The sequence below is a fragment of the Phalacrocorax aristotelis genome, chromosome 23 (assembly GCF_949628215.1).
Source record: "Phalacrocorax aristotelis chromosome 23, bGulAri2.1, whole genome shotgun sequence".
NCBI lineage: Eukaryota > Metazoa > Chordata > Aves > Suliformes > Phalacrocoracidae > Phalacrocorax > Phalacrocorax aristotelis.
The window spans coordinates 5,291,645-5,311,029 of NC_134298.1; the positions used below are offsets into that span (position 1 = coordinate 5,291,645).

General features: G+C 46.0%; 2 protein-coding genes and 1 long non-coding RNA gene across 5 annotated transcripts; 2 read left to right on the forward strand and 1 right to left on the reverse strand.

Annotated features, from left to right (window-relative positions):
- The first annotated feature begins 2,477 nt into the window (after positions 1-2,477).
- On the forward strand, positions 2,478-6,871 carry HOXB9 (homeobox B9). The gene is made up of 2 exons (XM_075116937.1): positions 2,478-3,112; positions 6,587-6,871. The coding sequence occupies exons 1-2, from the start codon at positions 2,605-2,607 to the stop codon at positions 6,820-6,822; spliced, it is 744 nt and encodes a 247-aa protein (XP_074973038.1). The 5' UTR covers positions 2,478-2,604; the 3' UTR covers positions 6,823-6,871.
- A 5,558-nt stretch (positions 6,872-12,429) lies between these two features.
- LOC142067931 (uncharacterized) lies at positions 12,430-17,184 on the reverse strand. Its single transcript, XR_012664189.1, has 3 exons — positions 17,071-17,184; positions 13,854-13,908; positions 12,430-12,655 (listed from the first exon to the last, which is right to left on the reverse strand). It is a non-coding gene; the product is annotated as an uncharacterized LOC142067931 (long non-coding RNA).
- HOXB8 (homeobox B8) lies at positions 13,381-18,195 on the forward strand. 3 transcript variants are annotated; one of them, XM_075116938.1, is made up of 2 exons: positions 13,381-16,113; positions 16,985-18,195. In XM_075116938.1, exons 1-2 carry the CDS (start codon positions 15,693-15,695, stop codon positions 17,290-17,292), a joined length of 729 nt encoding a protein of 242 aa, XP_074973039.1. In that variant the 5' UTR covers positions 13,381-15,692; the 3' UTR covers positions 17,293-18,195. The 3 variants fall into 3 exon arrangements, 2 of the variants coding, with proteins under 2 accessions (XP_074973039.1, XP_074973040.1); XM_075116939.1 differs by having other exon boundaries at positions 16,988-18,195; XR_012664188.1 differs by having other exon boundaries at positions 16,032-16,113; positions 16,698-18,195.
- Positions 18,196-19,385: the final 1,190 nt, after the last annotated feature.

Sequence of the window (19,385 nt, forward strand, 5' to 3'; positions counted from 1 at the left end):
TTCATTTCAAAACCTCCCCAACTCTTAAGGAAGTTTAAGGGGGGGGGGGGGGGGAGAATATAGAAATGTGAAAATTTGGAAAAAAGCAGGAATTTCCCTCCTCGTTTCACACAGCCCCTGTCCGGGGGAGATGCACTGGAGGGAGCAGCGCCCCTGCCCTCCGCTGCTCACGGGTAAGGGATTTCTCTGCCTTCACCGGTTTAAACGCGAAAGGGGCGAAGTGGAGTTACTTTGGATTAAGACACACACACCCCCCGGAAAGGAGAGGAGAGTTTGCAGGGAGGGGGGGTGGGGGGAGTACTCACCTGGTGACATTTACCCACGGCTGCCTTGGCAAGATCTTAGCCCAGGGGCTGGAGAGGGCTCCCAGCCACTCCTCAAACCTCACCTTGGCTGGAGCCTGCCGACTGGATCTGCTCTCCCAGCACAGGCAGCATTTTGAGCTGGTTGGGGGGCTCTTGCTACCCTGATGGATACAGGAATGAAAAATAAACCTGACCTCCGGCATTAAGCTCCGGCTCTCCTTGCCCATCATCCCGACCCTCTCGATTATTTTGGTTAATGAAAATGGAGACCTTCCTCATAGCGCCTCTTTTAGAGAAGCTGTGGTCCTGGACAGGGGGAAACGCGTCCCGCCGTCAGGCTGCAGGGCAGATGCTCCTGGAAAAGCACCGCTTAGAGGAAATAGGGAAAATCTAAAGCTTTGGGTGTAGGTTTTTAAACGCCTTCATAATCTCCCAGTATCAGTAAAACACCTCTGATAACAATTTCCCACATCCGTTTCGTGGAGGCACGGACGTACGGACACCCGCACGCACACTCCCACACGGACAGAGAAGAGCGAAATACATTTTTTCCTTCATTTCAGGCGGCTATTAGCACCCCTCAATGTTATGATTAGCCTGTTAGTACAGGCTTCCACCCCTATACACTTCAGGAAGGATTCGCGATGATTTATCAGTCGAGAAATCTCTTTGCCCTTCACTTTAAATATCCCTCAGTGTTGGGGTGAGAGGGAGAAGGGCAGAGGGGTAATAGATTAGAGGGGGCGAATTGATCCAGGCTGGTACAGCTGAAGTCCGGGGAAACACTTTTGCCGTGATCACAGAGCGCACCTTTTCCTTAACCAACATTTACGACGCCATCGGACCGTCTCGCAATAAACGGATTTATCGTCATAACTTGGTAAAAGCGCCCCCGCTACCCCGCAGCCCTGGGGCTGGGAGCCGCGCCGAGCTCTCACCCCGTGTCAATCATTCGCTCCGTGCAAGGAAAAAAACACCAAAACCCCGAAATCGTCGGGTTTCCGAAAACACGGGGAGAATGCGAGGGGGGTGTGTGGGGTGGGTGGGTTTGACACGCACCGTGGGCACACACATGTGAGGTGGGGGGGGAGCACGGTGGCTGAAAACGCGAGGGATTCCTTTTTTGCCCCCTTTCTTTTCCACAGGCAATAAATTCAAGGCTATAAAAATCAAAGAAAGCTAATGTAAGTTTTATTAAACTATTTAACCATCACAAGTTTAAGGCATTCTGTAACAAAGCCGGATCAGTGGCGCACTGTATTTTACTAGCCTTGTAAAGTTAAATGAAGGCTTCTGATTTCAGCAATGTGGGAAACTATTTTAGCCCAAGAAAAGCAACCCTGAGATTATGCCGCCAAACATGCGAACATATGTTCATACACAGAGGTATTTTAAAGAAATTTATATATATATATATATGTATAAGAATAAGCCTAAGGCGGGCTCGGGGTGTGCAGAGGGGCTGCGGCTCGGCAGCTTGCTGCTCGGACTTGCGATGCCACGTCCACGCCAGTGACATTTTAAATTTCATATTTACCCACATTATTTTCCCGTGTTAACAATCCATTTTTCCCATTCCGGCTAGTTAATTATTTATAACAGCCTCCCCACCCCTCTCGCTACCTAGATCCATCCTTTTCTTTACAGAAAACCCGTATCTGTGTGCGGCTGTGTATATATGCCCGTAATGCACGCGCACATACGTATGTATATGAAATCACGGCGCGGGGGGGGGGGGGGGGGGGGAGGATGGTGTGTGTTTTGTACTTATTTTCTGGATTTTTTGCTATCGTGCTCTGGAGCCCGAGTGGCAAAGAATAGCTTTTATCTCTATTCCCCCGTGGTGGTTATTAAAGGCAAAGCGAGCACATCAGCATCTTTCTTTTTTAAAAAAAAAAAAAATTACGAAATACCCCCCCCCGGACCCCCTCCCGTAATATTTCAGGAGCAAATCTAGGAAGGGATATTAGCCCCAGCTCTGCCCGTTTGGTGGCTTTTCGAAACTCCTGACGTTTTGCAACATTGCATAAACATAAAACAATCCATCCTTGATATGGAATGCAAGGGCGGATGACAGCGCAGCGCAGCCCCCTCGGCTTCGATTGATTTACGCCGAGACTGACGCTTTATCAGGCACACGAAAAAAGTTTGACCAATCATTTTGCTGGGAGCTCACAACACAGCAGCCCAACTGTACTTTGTTGGCTGGGAAGTTGGAGAAGGGGGTAGAGTACAAATCTAGATCTGTCCTATATATTTTTTTCCCTTCATTGAACCGTGCTTTGTATGATGTCTGAGAATGTCCATTTCTGGGACTCTTAGCAATTATTATGTCGACTCTATTATAAGTCATGAAAGTGAAGACTCGCCTTCAGCTAAATTTTCATCTGGGCAATATACAAGTTCCAGGCAAGCTGGGCACAATGAGCATCTAGAATTCCCCTCCTGTAGTTTTCAGCCAAAACCTCCAGTTTTCAGCGCCTCCTGGACTCCTTTGAATCCACATTCTTCTGGTACCCTTCCTGCCGTCTACCATCCATATATTCAACATCAAAGCGTCCCATCTGATAGCAGGTATCTACGGAGCTGGCTGGATCCAGTACCCAGAGCAGAGAACCTCCCCGGGCAGGGATCTGTTAAGGCAGAGCCGCTGCTGGGCCGTCCCGGGGATGTCCATAAACAGGGAACACAGGAGTACAATTTAGAAACTTCTGCTGCAAGGGAAGGGATCGTTTCCAATCAAAGGCCCAGCTTCGAGGACAATAAAGTTTGTGAAGGAAGCGAAGACAAAGACAGGACAGATCAAAGTAAGTTATAAAAGTGAGGAAGTAAACAGTATAAAAGCTGGAGGAGGTGCAATAAAAGGGGACAATGCTGCGTAAAGTTTAAAATCAGGGCTTAAAGAAAAGTCTCAGCTTGCTGATGCCAACCTAAGGGGAGAGGTGGGGAGGGGAGAGGGGTGGCATTGTCTCTGCCGGTAAATAAAAATAAAAATAAAAATGAGCGTCGTCTCTCAGCTTAAACAGAGTCCAGAGCGGACAAAAGCTGGAGCGAGTCATCCTCTTTCCTACAGAGCGCTGGCTCCGGCAGCAGAGACCACTTTAGTAAGCGGGAGTAAATCTGCGCGGGTGCGGGCGGCGGGGCCGGGGAGGGCCGGGGGGAGCCGCGAATGTCGGGGAGACGGGCAGGGAACGGGGGGCGGCGGGGGGGGGGGGTAGGAGAAGAAGAAGAAGCAGAAGAAGGGGGAAAAGAGGAGAAATTACCGAGGAAAAGTTCACGTGGGGGAAGTAAACAGCAGCGGGGGCTTTTCCGTGCCCGCCGCTCCGGGGGACCCCGGCAGACCCCGGCTCATCCCGCCTCGGCTCCCCTCGGGCTTTTGCTGGCGGTCTCTTTTTTTAATTCCTCCTACTTGTTCGTTTGTTTGCATGCTTTTGTTTTTTTTAATCGTTTGTTAAATATAACGGTTCAGGGTAAGAATATTTCAAAACCACGCTCCTTCCTAGTTAAAAAAAAAAAAAGAAAAGGAGGGAGGGGGCTGCTTCCAACTTAATTAGCTTGTATTTGTAATGTAGGCAGGTTGGGGAAACAGTTAAACTTCGGCATGTGCTTTTTCCGCGAACTGCCTTGTCTTTTTTCCCCTGAAATATAGAAAAAAAAATTCATTCGCTTTGAAAATATTTTATAATGCTATCAATAATGCTATTAATAAGGCTATTATTAATAATAATGGTAATAGTTGTAATAATAGTAATGATAATAATAATAATGCAATGGCGTTTGGGTACGAAAGAATCCGTATCTTCACCTCGCGCCGCTCTGGTTGGTACCTGGTTTCCATCAGAAAAGGTAAACCGGAGCCAAAGCCCGAGCGGGGGGACAAACTTGGCTTCACCCCCACGGTAAATATTTTGCAGTGAAAGCCGAAGTTTCCCAAACTGGCAGAGGAGCAGCCCCCGCCGAGGGGAGAACTCGCAGGCTGTGCAGGACGCACTGACACAGCCATTCTTTTTCCCCTTGAATTAACTTCTCTTTCCACCCCCTCCCCTCCAACGTGGAGCAGCAACAGAGATTGCCATTGCCACCGTACGATCAAAAATACAGTATATTCTCTCCCCTCATGATTTCCTCCCCTCCTTGTGCAGGATGTTATGGTGACATTTCCCCCCCCTCAGCATTTAACTTGCACGCAGCCACACAGGCGCACACACACTCACACACACACAAAAAGAAAGTCCTTTTCTATTGTACTGGGCAGAGATCCAGAACAAACTGCAACCGTGAGGTGAATGGTTTGAGAGAATTAAATATCCAGGTTCTGTGCTCAATGTCCCTGAAATTGAATATATAAAAATCTTGTCCAAGAAAACGTTATTAAGTTATAAGTAAGTGCAGGGACCCGCGCTAAGAGGATGCTGTGTGGTTTCTATGGCATGTGGTTACGACGCATATTTTCTTTTAAATAATAGTTTAATTTGGGCTGATGTTGAGAGCCTGCCAGGGCTGGAAGACGGAGCTGTTTTGCAGAAAGTACTCCCACCAATTTCCCTGACTCTTTCAATTTTTGAAAGTATTTCGCAATAATGAACCCCCGCCCTGTGTACGGCACGGGGATCCGTTAATTTATTTGCTGGATTTTAAAGAAAAGATGTGCCAGGACCTCTTCCCGTCCCCTTTCCTGTTTAGGGATTTGTGTGCAGTGGATAGACGAGGCAACGTCGGCGTTTAAAATATCTTACAGTTTAACTCTCCGAGATACGACCAAAAAATAAACCCAAACCGAATAAAAATCTGCTCTGAAGCAGAGCCCTCCGTTGCCATTAAAGGGCGGGTAGCAGGATTAACAGTATCAATTATTAACAGCTTTCTTCCTCTTTAATATTTAATTCTGCATATTAGATCAAGTCAATTACATTAAGGAAATAGCCGTGCAAATTTGTAAGAGGCAGTACTTACAGGGGAAGATTAACCGGATTATTTTTTAAAAAATATTCAATATATTTCATTTTACGTAGAGGAAACGTTCTGATGGCCCGCGCGTGTGTGTATGTATATATTTATAATGGTCCATTTAATTGGTGTAAAGGTTTATGGCTCCAGTCATAATTTCAGAGGAGGTAAAGGAAATAAAATAGAAATACGTGGTCTGCCTATAACCCTTCGTTTTACTCCTTCCCGCCTCTCAGTTACCCAACGGTCAGCTAATATTTGCATGTGATTAGTAAATGCTCTATTATTTACCCTAAACCCACTTCACCTCTGGGTGCGACCTTCACCACTGCCGGCTCCGTGGGGGTGGTTTCTGCTCCCAAAATGTTGTTTTCTCCCCCCACCCCCTCCCCCGAACAGGCTAATCCCTGAAATGTCCTTTTTGCAAAAGATTCCCACGTAGCTTCTCCCACACGCGAGGCTGACGGGCAGCCTGTTATTTATTTCTGGCTGCATTTGCAGCCCTGCAAATGTCCATGTCTCTGGGTAACGCTGTCCAGATCTCCGGCAGCAGAGTCCACCCAGCCCTCGGAGGATGTTTATTGCATCGGGACCCTTTCTTGCCACATAGTAAAAAAGAAAAGGCAGGATTTATGAAAGGTTTCTCCAGACCTCCTCTCTCTGCTCTTTTTCTGCGCGATCTGTCTATAGGAGTAAATCTGTAGACACGTGGCAAAACACATCTGAAGGAAAAAAAAAATCAGAATATATATGATTTTTGCATTCGTTTCTTTGTATATGGCGGGCGTAACGTGCAGATGGGCGATATGCAAAGCTATAAGCGCGTGTGGGTGTTCACCTGGCATAGGTGGACCTGGGGAAAAGTGGGGGGAGCTCTGCCAGCGGCACGTGTGCACCCAAACATACGTGTGCGCGCAGACACGGCTGTGCGCGGGAACATGCGTGTGCGGGGGCAGGCGTGCGCGCAGACACGCGTGTGCGCACAGGCAGGGCTGTGCGCGGACACAGGTCTGTGGGTACAGAACGCACGGAGCCGCCTGTCCGGGGGTCCCAGGACCACCCCTCACCCCACCCCCCCACCCACCCGGGAGGGACGGGGTGCGTGTGCGGCGGTATTTCGGGATCGGGCCCCCCCCCCATCTGGAAAGCCTGTGCTCTCCCTGACCATCCCGTGTGATTTTCATACGGCCTCTGCTGCTAACTCCTCTGGCAGGCAGCGGTTTTCACCCGGGCGTGCATATGCGTACGTATAATCTTAATATTTGATGGCATGATTAAAACCTTCTGAGAAACACTCAAGCTGCATCGTATTGATCTCGCTGCTTTTCTTTCAGCCAACCCAGCTGCCAGCTGGCTTCACGCCCGTTCCTCCAGGAAAAAACGATGCCCTTACACCAAATACCAGACCCTGGAACTAGAGAAGGAGTTTTTATTCAATATGTACCTGACGAGGGACCGTAGACACGAAGTGGCCAGACTCCTCAACCTGAGTGAGAGACAAGTCAAAATCTGGTTTCAGAACCGAAGGATGAAAATGAAGAAAATGAACAAGGAACAGGGCAAAGAATGAAAAAAAAAAAAAAAAAAAAGGAAGGAAAAAAAAGAAAAAAAAAAGAAAAGCAGCATCCCCCCCTTCCCCCCAGCTCCCTGCCTCCGCGGCCGCGCACCCCCACTGCCAACCCCCCAAACACGAGGGGAAACTCTCCCCGTCCCCCATCTCCACCTTTGCATGCGAGATGTTGCTTATTATTCCTTTTTATCTTCTTAGTATTCCCACGTAGGAGGCAACTTAGCCAAAACTGCAGCTCCTTTTTGGGGACACATGCTGGGTTTTGTTTCAGTTCTCTTGTTTTCTTTCTCTATTTTCTCCCCCCCCCCCGCCCCTTCTCTTTTCTTCTCCCTGCAGTGTAACACAGACACAGGCTCCTGTCTGAGCAGCAGCTTTCTCTGCTCGCATTTTCTCCACGGAAAGCAAGACGGCAAAAAAAACAACCGGCCCCAAACAACCCCGGCCCAAGCCCCCACCAAACCTCGCTGTCTTTCTTTATCCACGTAAGGACAATGATTCTCTATAACATTCACAACACCCCAGCGCACACACACACTCCCACCCTCACTCACACGTTGAGCCGGCCAAGGAACCAGACGATTTAATTAAACTACTTCAAGACAGACACATTCGTAAGACTTGAGTTTAATTGCACCCAACAAATCATTTTCAATTCGCCAACTTTATACCCGGGTAGTGGGCTAATGACAGCCCAACTCCCAACCGCGCTGGGTTCCCCCCCCCCCCTTTTTTATTTTTAAATTTGTACTATTAGGCGGGATTTTTATTTGAATCGTGCCATGGCAGATATGTGACTTTGACCTGAAAGTTTAGTAGGAGCTTTACAGGCAAACCTCCTCATCTGGTAGTTTTATACTGGGTCACTTGGAAGAGGAGAAAAGACGGGGAGGGAGGCGAGGGAGTGTGTGTGGGGCACTCTCGGAGCCGCATTGTAAATTATTTAGGAGAAAAAGGGGCGGAAGAACCCCTGCCAACTTATTCCTAACTTTTAGAGGAGAGGAAGAATGGGATTTTCTAGTTAAAAAACTACCTTAGTAGAGCTATAAGGGAGGGGAAGGTTGTGTTCTTAGTGCTAGCATATTTATAATTTATTGTGAATTGACTTTTCCTAAAGCAGTAGGCTGTTGCAGAGATAAAGTGCCAACCCTAGCCCGTGTGTTTTTTTCCCCCCTCCCGTTTGCTGAGATGCTTTTAATACTTGAATGTCGGTGGGGTTTTGTTGGGCTGGGGTTGGGTTTGGGGTTTGTTTTGGGGTTTTTTTTCCGCCTGAAGCCAGCTCCCGGCGTGTTTTCCCATTGCAACCCGCTTCCCTCTGGGGCCGGGGCCCGCCGCCTCCCCGGGGAAGGAGCCTCGTCCCGCGGGTGGCACCGGGGGATGCTCTGCTCTTCCCCACTCCCTCCCCCCATCCTCATCCTCACCCCGAAGAAGCGTTTCGAGTAACAAATATAGACCTTGCTGGGCTCATGTCATGCGGCCGGAGCTGATTTCGCATCTGACAGATCCACGGGAGGTTTCTCCAACCCGCCCGTGCGGGACTGTTTTCCCTTTATCTCTGTAAGACTTAACTTTGTTTTGGGAAGGGAGGGTTGGAGGGGGGGGACACGGGAGGTGGGGGGAATTGGGGGGGGTTTAGTACCAGTTGATTATATGGTGGGTATTGTAAACTGTGTTTGTGGTTGTGTTTCTGTGAATGTTGAAGCTCGTTTTCTGTTTCTACTGTGGCTTTTTAAGTATGCGAAGAGTTCTGCAGTTGATAGTGGATGGAAAATATCGAAATAAACCTCTCTCGTTTTCTTCGTGTGCAAATTTGTATATTTAGCTGCCAGGAGGCTTTCTAGGAACAAGGCGAGTGTAAGGCGGCTTGTTTTAATAGGGTGGGAAAAAATAGAGAAAATACATTTATTTCTGCTGTATATCTCAACGAACCAGTGCAAATCTGATTTCAGAAGCGACTGACTTGTATATCCTTCGCGTTAGGTTTTGTGAGACCCCTTTTATCTGCTGACCAGGGATTGCTCTGGGAAGAAGCGATAGGCAGATTTGCGGTTTTGGAAGTGTTTCTGCTTTTTTTTTCCCCCCTCCACACCCCCACACCCCCCCCCAAATCCAGAGATAAGGATCAAGTAGCTGCCCCTCGGTGCACTGAAATCTCCACCACTTCAATTCCTCTGGAAAGGGGTAAAAAAAAATCTTCCACTCGACCAGAAACCAGACCTTAGGTGGTTAAGACCATTCCTCAGAAAGTTTTGGGTTGTTTCTTTTTAATTACTGTTATGATTTTTAATGCCCAGACTTTCTTATATAAAACTTTCCATCACGAAGTAGCTCCTCGGGGGCTTCAAAATTTAACTGTCCTCACGCCGGAGGGAGTTAAATGTAACCAAACTTCACCCTGTGTCAAAGCCCCTAATCTCCTTCCTCGAAACTCGATTAAGAAAAGCAGTTTCGGAGACATTTTGAGCTGGGAGCAAAAAAGTGGGTGGCAGCACGACCATTTCTCTAAATCCGGATTTATTAAAAAAAAAGAAAGAAAAAAGAAAAAAAAAAGATAGTGGGTTGAAAAAGATGCTTTAGCTGTTTTTAAGCCGGGCAGTCAACTTTTTTTCGGTTTTGTTTGATTCTTCTCAAGGATGGATGGATTTCAAATCTGCTTCATGCTGAATAGATCTATTCCTCATATCTGGAACTGAGTATGGACTTGCCTAAATCCTCCTTACTATATTTTTCAGAAGCGTATCCATGACTTAATTGATGTTTGCGACCCATCGGCCTCTAGGATTTAGAAACGTTTTTCACTTTCTTTAGAGTTGTGGTAAAGAGCGGATATTTTTAAGACGACAATATGAGGTTCTTTTAAAATAGAATTTTAAATGTTAGTTCGTTTTATTAGGAAATATGCTTACTTTTAAAATGTTGGAAAAACTGTCTCCTGTAGCATCAGCCCGGATGTATTTTCCAGAGATGTTTAATGCTCCAGAATAAAAATCGATTTTAGAACAACAGCACCTATACGTCATTGTGTTATACGGCTTCATCTAAAATTTCAGAAATATTTTCATTGTGTTTTCCTGCGTTCTTTAGTGGCTCGTTAAGTGTATTATAAGAATCAATTTTTGCTTAGGTTAAAAAAAAAAGGTCCAGAGATAAATGGAAATAATCCCTCTGTGGTGCAGCAAGTGCTTGCTCGGTCCCACGCGAACTTGCCGCGTTTCTAAATTATTTTTCAACTTATTTTATCCTTTAAATTGGAGATAGTTCACCTCTCCTTACATTTACCGGTGGTTGCTTGTTTGTTCGCTGGTTTATTTGTTTGGTTTTGAGGGTTTAATCTTTACGTTCCCCAGCAGCCTTAGGGGACCAGAAGGAAAGGCGCGGAGTGGACGGGCTTTATTTGACTTTCTTTGGTTTATTCCCCTCCCGCCCAAGGAAAACGGTACTTAAGAAAAATTAGAAACCCAAAACAAACAGTGGGAAACCCCACCCCGCTTTCCCCGCTTGGCATCACCTCGGATTTGACACGCGGTTCCTTTTTCCGAGGGCTCAATGAGCGGTTCCTATAATTCCGTCTCTAAATTCGTTTGACATTTTATTGCTCATGAAGAAATACAAGCGCTTGGAAAGTGTTTCTATCTCTATATTTAAAAAACAAACAAACCCTAAGACCTGCTCAGCCCTGCAGGAAGCAGGTAGTGAGAAATACAACCGAGAATCTCTTTCCACTAATTTTTAACATAATGGGCGCTCTAAAGGGCAATATTTCACTTCTTAAAAAAAATCCTTTCTTTGGGGCAGCTCTGAAAAGAAAACAAAAGAAGAAGAAAGATATTTGGACCTTACTGAGGGAAGAGAGAGAAAGGGAAGTAACTTGTCATAAAAAAAAAAAAGGAAAATTCAGTGCAGTGTGCTGCAATAAAAGAATATGACCGCTATAAAACTTTATAGGGTATAAATTTCTGAAGGTTAAGGAACTAAACGGCTGTAAAGCAAACAGTGCAAGAAAACTTTCAGGAACTCCTAAATTACTACAACGACTCGGGAATGTGGGGAAGCCCAACGTGTAAATGCTCTTGTTTCTGCTTCAGTCACATACAAAGTTCCCCTCTTCTTTTTTTTTCCTAAAGGAGGGGGTAGTTAGAAAGTAAGGGGGGGGGAGGGAGAGAAAAGGTGGGGAGGGACTTTTGCTAATTTATTCTTCTCTTGCAGATGCCGTGAAAATCCAGCGCTCTGGATGATTCCCTTTGTTCTTCCCCCCCCCCCCCCCTTCTTCTTTTTTCTTCTTCTTCTTCTTTTTTTTTTAATTTTCTTTTTCCTTTAAAGCAATTCCAGGCTGCCAGAATGCCGAGCCATGCCCACAACAACAACAACACACACACAGAGGCACCCCCACGCTCACACACTCGAAGTTCTGGCGAGACGTCTGGGCTTGGGAAGCTCTTTATCGGTTTACAGCCCTGGCCTTCCCCCTCCAGAGCAGAATGACCAATTGTTTAGTCTCGGAATTTGAAACAATAGTGGTTTTCAAAAGCAAACCCATTTTCCCTCTTTTATTGCCGGGGAGAACGACTGGATGGTGGAGCTTTCTGCGCGGAAAACTTCAGCGCTGCGGGGCGGGGAGGCGGGACGAGCTTTGCCTTTTTCTCCCTCGCCTCCCATCGCTTTTGCCTGGTTTTACTTCCCCAGGCCCAAGCGGGATCCCCCTACCACCCTTTTTTTCCCCCTGCCCCCCGCGAATCTCCAAGGAACGCGCCCCCGGCTCCCCGCGCGGCTGCGGCTCCGCGCTCGGCCGCGAGGTGGCGCCCTTGCTCCACGCATGACGCGCGTCTCCCGCGCTCGGCCGCGTAACACCTTGATGTCATCAGCGGCGGCAAGCGGGCTGTTTGCTGGCGAGCATGAATAATCCCCAGGCATAAAATATAGGGTTAATTATAGCTGTTTTGCCGATTTTATAGGTTACATCTATTTTTTCCCGGCGAGGGTAAATGATGTGCGGCTGGGAAAAAAAAAAAACAACAAAACCAAAACAAAAAACAAAGACCAAAAAACCACCACAACAAAAGAGTTAATCTGGAGGCTCTGAGCTGGGATGCGGTGAGAGGTGGGACACGCATCTATTTTAAATGTTCGTCTGAAGGGGAGAAATTAAAAAAAAAAAAAAGCAAACCAATCTAGTCTGGTTCGGGTGGAGGTGGGAGGCCAGCTCGGTTATCTCCGAACCGAAGGTTGACGTTTGCAGGACGGGAGAAGGGAGCGGCTCCGCGATTTCGGGGGCAAAGGCACGATCAGGACATTTACCTAAGCCGTTAGGATGATCTGCGCTTTCTCGGCTCTTTATTTTACATGTTTTAGATTCAAAGCCATCGCCGGAAAAAACAAACCCTACTATTTGCTTTCTAGAAGTTGAACCGGTCATTTTTGGTGTAGTTGCTCCGTCTTCGGGTAACGCTACCGCTCCTTGCCCAAGGTCTTCACTTAATATGTTTGGAAATATTTTTAAATGCTACAAAATAGTAAATCAATCCAAAATGCTAGTAACTGACCGCGTTTTGCGAGACGTACGAATACTCCACTGCCGCAATAGCAGCAAAAATGGAAACTTTGAACTCCGTTAGTTCACTTTTATTTTGGCCTTTGTTTCTTCAAAATTACAGGACAAAAATTATTCAGACGTCCCAGCCCTTCAGCTACAAATTCAGCTAGAAATAAGGTAGAAAGGAGTGGTGGCGATCATTTCAATATAGTTTTTCTTTCAAATTGTTATAAACAGGTATTTTCTGAATAAATCTTCCTCCGAAGTTACACCAGAAAATACGCCCGTCCTCCAACACGCAGCATCCTGGGAAAGAATGTAACAAATTAAACCGATACACACGACAGAGCAGGATGCGAGGTGTTGTTTTAAAAAGCAAAGTTTAAGCCTCTCAAGACTCTGTTTAAATGCTGCAAAATTAAATACGAATGTAAACAGCAGTAGATGGGGAAATACAGAACCCCCTGCCCTTGGGCGTTCAGTAAAATGCAGAGTAGTGAAAAGTTAAGGGTTACCTAGGAAAGGGTTTGGGGTTCTTTTTTTTTTTCCTTGTGAATTCCTAATAAATCTTTCCTCCACTGGGTATTTATAAATTATCTTCTCTCTCACAGACACACACACGCACACACATCCCCACTTGTTTTTTCTTATAATAGAAACATTTTCCTTTCATCAGGAAGCTGAGTACAGTATATGAATGATTTAAGATCAGCCATTGATTTCTGGTGCGTTGGTGAGTTACCATCACATCACGACCATAAAATTCTACTGCACTTGATAAAAATGTTAACTTCCAAGAGCAACTTCACTCCTGCCTTCTCGGGGTCCGCGGATGAACGGGAATTCCGGCTATTTTTTACTTTACAAACTTGATTAGATGGGAGTACGCTTCTAAATACACAGAGAAGAAGAGAGCTTCCCTTCCAGAAATACTTTAGTCGATTCTTTTTTTTTTCTTCTTCCTTTCCTGAAAATTCTAGCATCGAGCATCCCCACGCCAGGCTGCGGAGCTCTGTTTACTTCTGCGCACCATTTCTGGGGTTTTATGTTCAAAGATGAAACCAAAATCTGCTCAATCGACAATAAAAGTCTTGAGAAAAATAAAATGTTAACTTGTCTTTTAGGGGGGGAGAAGCCTTAATTATACCACTGCAAGTGCTCCAACAACAATAATTACTTGAAAAGGCTCTTAGACTCGACTGAAATGATCCCTACACAAAATAAAGGAAACGTATTTACTTAAATTATTTCTCTAAGGATGGTTTTAAAGTTTTATTCCGTTGCTATCTTTGTTTTCTTTCTTTCTTTCTCCCTTTCTCTCTTGCTGTCTTCCTTAATTCCCTGCCTATTCCCACTGCCAATTTGAATCCAAGTATTTCTTTACCAAAGCCCTGGCAAGGCAGACTAACGGAAACCTTTCAACTTTTTCCTCTTTTCCATGTTGTGGAGGTGGAAAATTGTCCCTCAGTTGAAGGCAGGACGAGAGAAACCCTCTTTAATTCACCTTTCTCGTGTCAAAACCGCGCAGACGGATGCGATGGGAAGCAGCAGAAATCCACCTAGGGCAAGGGGGGGAGGGAGAAAATAGAGGTTTAAAAGAGTGCCTTTAACTCCTATTGAAGGTTGAAGGATTGAAAAATATAGCTGGCATTGCGAGGGGCTTGGAGGGGCGTCGTGGGTGTCGGGGAGCCTTTGGGTTGGGAGGGTTTGGTGTCGTTATTAGCTGAAATACGTCTCGGTAATATTTGCTGACTGCGATAAATGAATTTCAAAATCTACCCCCTGTGTGTTTAGATGGTGGAAAATTGCAGCGTTGGCATCTTAGGGGTAAGTTTGCTCCGTTGTTACCAAATGCCAATAAAATAGAAAGCCTCTCGCCTCTCTCCCTTACCCCACCCCCTCCCCTCCCCAGTTTTCATTAGAAGTATCATGCAAAAAAAAAAAAAAAAAAAAAGAAAAACCACCAAAAAAAAAATTGAAGTTATTGAGGAGGGGGTGAGGTGGGGAACAGCCATCAGTTCCTGACCATAAAGGTTCTGTTCGGGGTGCGATAAGCGACACAATACTTTTAGTTCGCAATCATCCCCGGCCACGTCTTGAGCAAGTCCTCGGCGGGGGAGGAGGCAGGGAGGGGGCTGCGGGAGAGCCACAAAAAGTCAATGGTATATATGAAAAACTATAATCATTTTAATTCAATATTGACACCTCAACATCTCGCTGTAATGCGGACGGGTCCAATCGAAACCTCTGGTTTATAGCAGTAGAGGAACGAACTCGTAAAATCCTAACGGCTTTTATGTAGTGCGGTATAAACAACAACAACATCCCCGGCTTTATGGCGTTTTATAGTTTGTTAAACAGTTTACAGCCTTTTTTGGGGCTATTACAAATGCAATTCCCTTCATGTGATAGTTAAACCTTTATCAATAATAAGGAAATTGATCATTAAAATGTTAAATATGACTACCTCGTTTGTTTTAAAATATGTTTAGGGTAAGAAGCTGTATGATTTGATAACTTGTATTAAAATACCAATTACATTTATAGGACCTTTTAAAACTGGTAGCAATTAAATCGTGTTCTTTTACAGTTTTCCAAAGCGACCCTGACATTTAAAAAGGCTAAAACTGCCTCGTTAAAATTTTGAAATTAACGACTGCGAGCGCTTCTCTTTAATTTTCCAACACTCCCCAAAAATCAATCTTTTGGGTGGTCTAGGTATGTGATTTGTTGTGAGGCGAGCGATATCTCATTAATGTAGGTAGTTAAACATATTTAATCCGTATATTCACCCCACCTCCTTCTCCCTTCCCCTCTCGCTCCCTCTCTCTCTCTCTCGCTCCCTCTCCCTCTCTCGCTCCCCCTCGCTTGCTTTTCCTTCTTTATTCTCTCACACTCTTCCTTTCACAATCATGCAGTGCAGAGTCCGTGTGGAGTAAGGAGAAGCCAATAGGATGAGGTTTTGGTAATAGATGCAAATGATCATGAAAAGACACTGCAAAATATGAAACAACTCATTTGCGCTGAAGTAAATCACTGAAAACTGTTTATGAACTGGCATCTCTTCTTGGAAATGTAAAGCGAGAACTCTTTAAGTGGCGATTTTTTTTTTTTTTTAGGGGTGGGGGGGGAGGAAAGAATTCAATATCATGCAGGCTTAGAGTTTTGATTATATCCTCCTTTTATATTCCTGGAAATCACAAACTGTCGTTGCTTAGCATCTTAGCGCTTTCTTTTTTTGCTAATAGATTCCCGTGGTCTGGTTTGGTTGCCTTTTTTTTTTTTTTTTTTTTTTCCTTCCCTTTTCTTCCTCCTCCAAACAAATATTCTTATTTAAATTAAAATGAGCTCTTATTTTGTCAACTCACTCTTCTCCAAATACAAAACCGGGGACTCCTTGCGTCCCAATTACTATGACTGTGGGTTCGCTCAGGATCTTGGGGGCAGACCCACGGTGGTGTACGGACCCAGCACGGGGGGCACCTTCCAGCATCCGACCCAAATCCAGGAGTTTTACCACGGAGCATCCTCACTCTCCAGCTCCCCTTACCAACAGAATCCCTGCGCCGTGGCGTGCCATGGGGACCCCAGCAACTTCTATGGCTACGACCCCTTGCAAAGGCAGAGCCTCTTCAGCGCCCAGGAGTCGGACTTGGTGCAGTACACGGACTGCAAGCTTGCTGCCAGCGGCCTTGGAGAGGAGGCGGAGAGCTCGGAGCAAAGCCCTTCTCCGACCCAGCTTTTCCCCTGGATGCGACCGCAAGGTGAGGCGAGATGGAAAGGACAGCGAGGAGGCATTTCCTGAGCCCATAAAGTAGCCCTCTTGCTTTCTTTCTGCCCCTCTTGCTTGCTTGCTTTCTTTCGCTCCCTTTTTCTTCCCCAGTGACTGTATTTTACTGCTTTATGGGGGTAAACTTTTGCACTTGTAAATTGCTTTATAGTTTAATTACCCTGAAGGAGACCTTTTCTTCTGGGGGCTGAGCGAGCCGGGCTTTCTGTGGAAGGAAGCGTCCTTAAAGTTTATGGCACTTTTATAGCCTTAAAAGGCTCCTTCATTTTTGTTTTGCGTTTGATTTGGGATTTCGGTGGTGCTGCTAGCTCTCCCCGGGCTGCAGCTTTTGCCTTTTTCTCTTTTGGTTTTTTTGTTTTGTTTTGTTTTGTTGCTGGATCCCAAAGAGCCGGAGCCTGTTGTTGTTGTTGCTGTTGTGGTTCGGGTAATAATAAGTGTGCAAGTGCAGGCTTTAGCTGTAGCTGCTCGGAGTGGGCTGGTGGGTGCCCCCCCCCCCCCCCCCCCGCCACCATCACCCCTTCCCTTTATAACCATCTTCCCTTTTATAATATTCTACAGGAGCCTTTCCCTCTCCCTGTTTGCTTCCTGCCTTTGCTCCTGCGAGTCCTTTCTTCCTCCCCCTCCCGTGCCTGTGTGTGTGCGTGTGTGTGTGTCTGAGTGTGTGTGTCTGAGTGTGTGCGTGAGCGGGTGCGAGTGTGTGTGAGCTGGTGCGAGTGTGTGTGAGCTGGTGCGAGTGTGTGTGAGCTGGTGTGAGCCTGTGTGCGCCCATTCCCGAGCCTGGTTTATGTATCTTTCAACCTCCTTCTCTTCCTCCCCTCTTCCACCCAACCTTTGCAATTCCCCAGCAGCCGCTGGACGGAGGAGGGGGAGGCAAACCTACAGCCGCTACCAGACGCTGGAACTGGAGAAGGAATTTCTATTTAATCCCTACCTGACCCGCAAACGGAGGATCGAGGTCTCGCATGCCCTGGGATTGACAGAAAGGCAGGTCAAAATCTGGTTCCAGAACAGGAGGATGAAATGGAAAAAGGAAAACAACAAAGACAAGTTTCCCAGCAGCAAATGCGAGCAGGAAGAACTGGAAAAACAGAAAATGGAAAGAGCCCAGGAGGTGGACGAGGAAGGGGAAGCACAGAAGGCGGACAAGAAATAAAAGGATTTTTAAGGACTGAAAAGGCAAGCGCTGCTGGGGTGGAAGAGCCCCCGAGCCCCACGTTAATGGCAGTTAGTGTAAGGGAGGGGTGGGAAAAAAACCAACAATGCATAGAAAAGAGAAAGGAAAAAAAAAAAAAACCTTTTATTGCTGTAAAACAATATAGCTGTAAGCACCACTTTCCTGATTATCCTTTGATACAATGAACAGTATGCAAAAGTGATCGGGAGGTCTCTCCTGCCTTTTGCCAGTTATTAACTAGTGGTAGTGTAACGCAATAGCTTATGTAAAACATGACTGTGAAATTTTCTCTCTCTCTCTGTCTTTCTCTCTGTCTCTCTCTTCTTTCCTGGGGGGTGGGTTGATTAACATAGCTTTCAATGCTATAGGAGTTACGTGAAATTACATTTGTGCACTTTTTTTTTTTTAATTATTATTTTCCACCTTTTTTGTTGTGGTTTATCTGTATGTACTGGAGGTAGCTATTGAAACAAACATCCCAACAACATGAAACTGCCTATTTATGCTATAGTTATCTCTCCCTTTCTCTCTCTTCCTCTCTTTACTTTCCTTACTTCTCTTCTTTTCTTTGGTTCGGGATTTATTTTTTGTTTTGGTTTGTTTTTGTTTACAATTTTTGAATGTCTCTTCCAAAAAAAAGGAAAAAAAGACAAAAAAAGACAAGAAAAAAAAGCGTTTTTCTCTCCTTTAGTTAGCATGCGCACAGTGAAGCAAGTTGTAAAGTGATCTTTAGGTTAACTGTGAAAAAGAATGTATACTGTATACGTGAATTACTTTATTGGGGGAACTAATGATATATTTTGTTGTTCTTTCATCACTTTGTTCTATTGTCTAAACCTGGAAGCGGCGGAAGAAAGTTACAATAAAGTTTACAAGCGAGAATTCCGTGACATCATTCTTTTACCCTGCTCCATTTCCTCCAGGACCACTTTGATAGAAAGGAAATAAAAGTCAATTGTGTCGGAGCTGCAGCCCTGGCCATCAAAGACTTCTTTGCCTGGAGAGATGCTGGCGGGCTGGATCGCTGCTGGGACGGGCGAGGGCAGGGGCTGGGGCCGGGGCGCTGCTGCCTGGGAGCCCTGGGGAAGGGGAGGGGGACGGGGCAACTGCCATGGCTTCTGCTCTTGTTGTTGTTTCTAACAGTTCCTGGGTGGTGACAGGTTGGGAGGCTGTGTGGAAATCCTTCCTGAAGGTAACGTGTGTTGGTTTTGTTGGTTTTTCCCCTTTCTCTTTCCTCCTTTCTCCCTCTTTCCTCCCTTTTCCCTCTTCCCTCTTTACCCCCTCTTCCCTGCTTTTCCCCCTCTCTCCTCCTTCCACCCCTCTCCTCCTTTTCCCCCTCTCCTCACCCACCCCATCGTCCCCACAAGAAAAGCCCAGCTCTGGGTCCCCCTTCCTTTCCTCCCACTCATTTCGCTGCAAAGAAAAAAAGGAAAAAAAAAAAAAAAAAAAGAAGATAAAATTGCCAGTCTCTCAGCTGAGCTGCTTTCTGCTCCTTCGCCTGCCGAGCGGCCCTGCCATGGCAATAGAGGAGTGCGGGGACGCACACCCATCCCCTTGCAACATAACCTTGGGAAAGGAGAAACAGCACAAGCCCTAGATGCACATCCACCATTGTCTGGGCTGCTTTTCCTGCCTGTAAGACTTTCTTTCTTTCTAACCCACCCCCCTCACCCCCTTTAAAAAAAATAATAATAAAAAAAATGAGGCAGATCACATTTTGGAAGGTCTCTCTGCTTCTCCAGCAGAAAGCAAATCAGCCAGCTGGTAAGGTTTTACTTCTAACTGTAATTGAGTCCCGCAGAACCGCTGACACGCTAAACAAGGGATCTGTGCGCTCTTTATTTTTCGCAACAAGAAAAGCAAATGCCAGCTCAATACGAAGCTCAAAGCCTGTGGCACTGGAATAAATTACATATAGAGCTGAATGGCATTTGGGAAAAAAGAACCCTGAAACTATTAGGTATCAATGAGACATTTGTCTCCTTTTTTTTTTTTGGGGGGGTGGGGGGTGGGGGGTGCCCGGGGAGGGGGAGAGGGTCAAGGGGGGAGGGGAGGGAATTATGTACAGTCTT

Excerpts from the sequence above, each read along its gene's own strand:
- HOXB9 (XM_075116937.1), top strand. The coding sequence starts at position 2,605 with ATGTCCATTTCTGGGACTCTTAGCAATTATTATGTCGACTCTATTATA. Across the intron at positions 3,113-6,586 it reads CAAAGACAGGACAGATCAAA|CCAACCCAGCTGCCAGCTGG; the intron begins GTAAGTTATAAA and ends CTTTTCTTTCAG.
- HOXB8 (XM_075116938.1), top strand. The coding sequence starts at position 15,693 with ATGAGCTCTTATTTTGTCAACTCACTCTTCTCCAAATACAAAACCGGG. Across the intron at positions 16,114-16,984 it reads CCCCTGGATGCGACCGCAAG|CAGCCGCTGGACGGAGGAGG; the intron begins GTGAGGCGAGAT and ends GCAATTCCCCAG.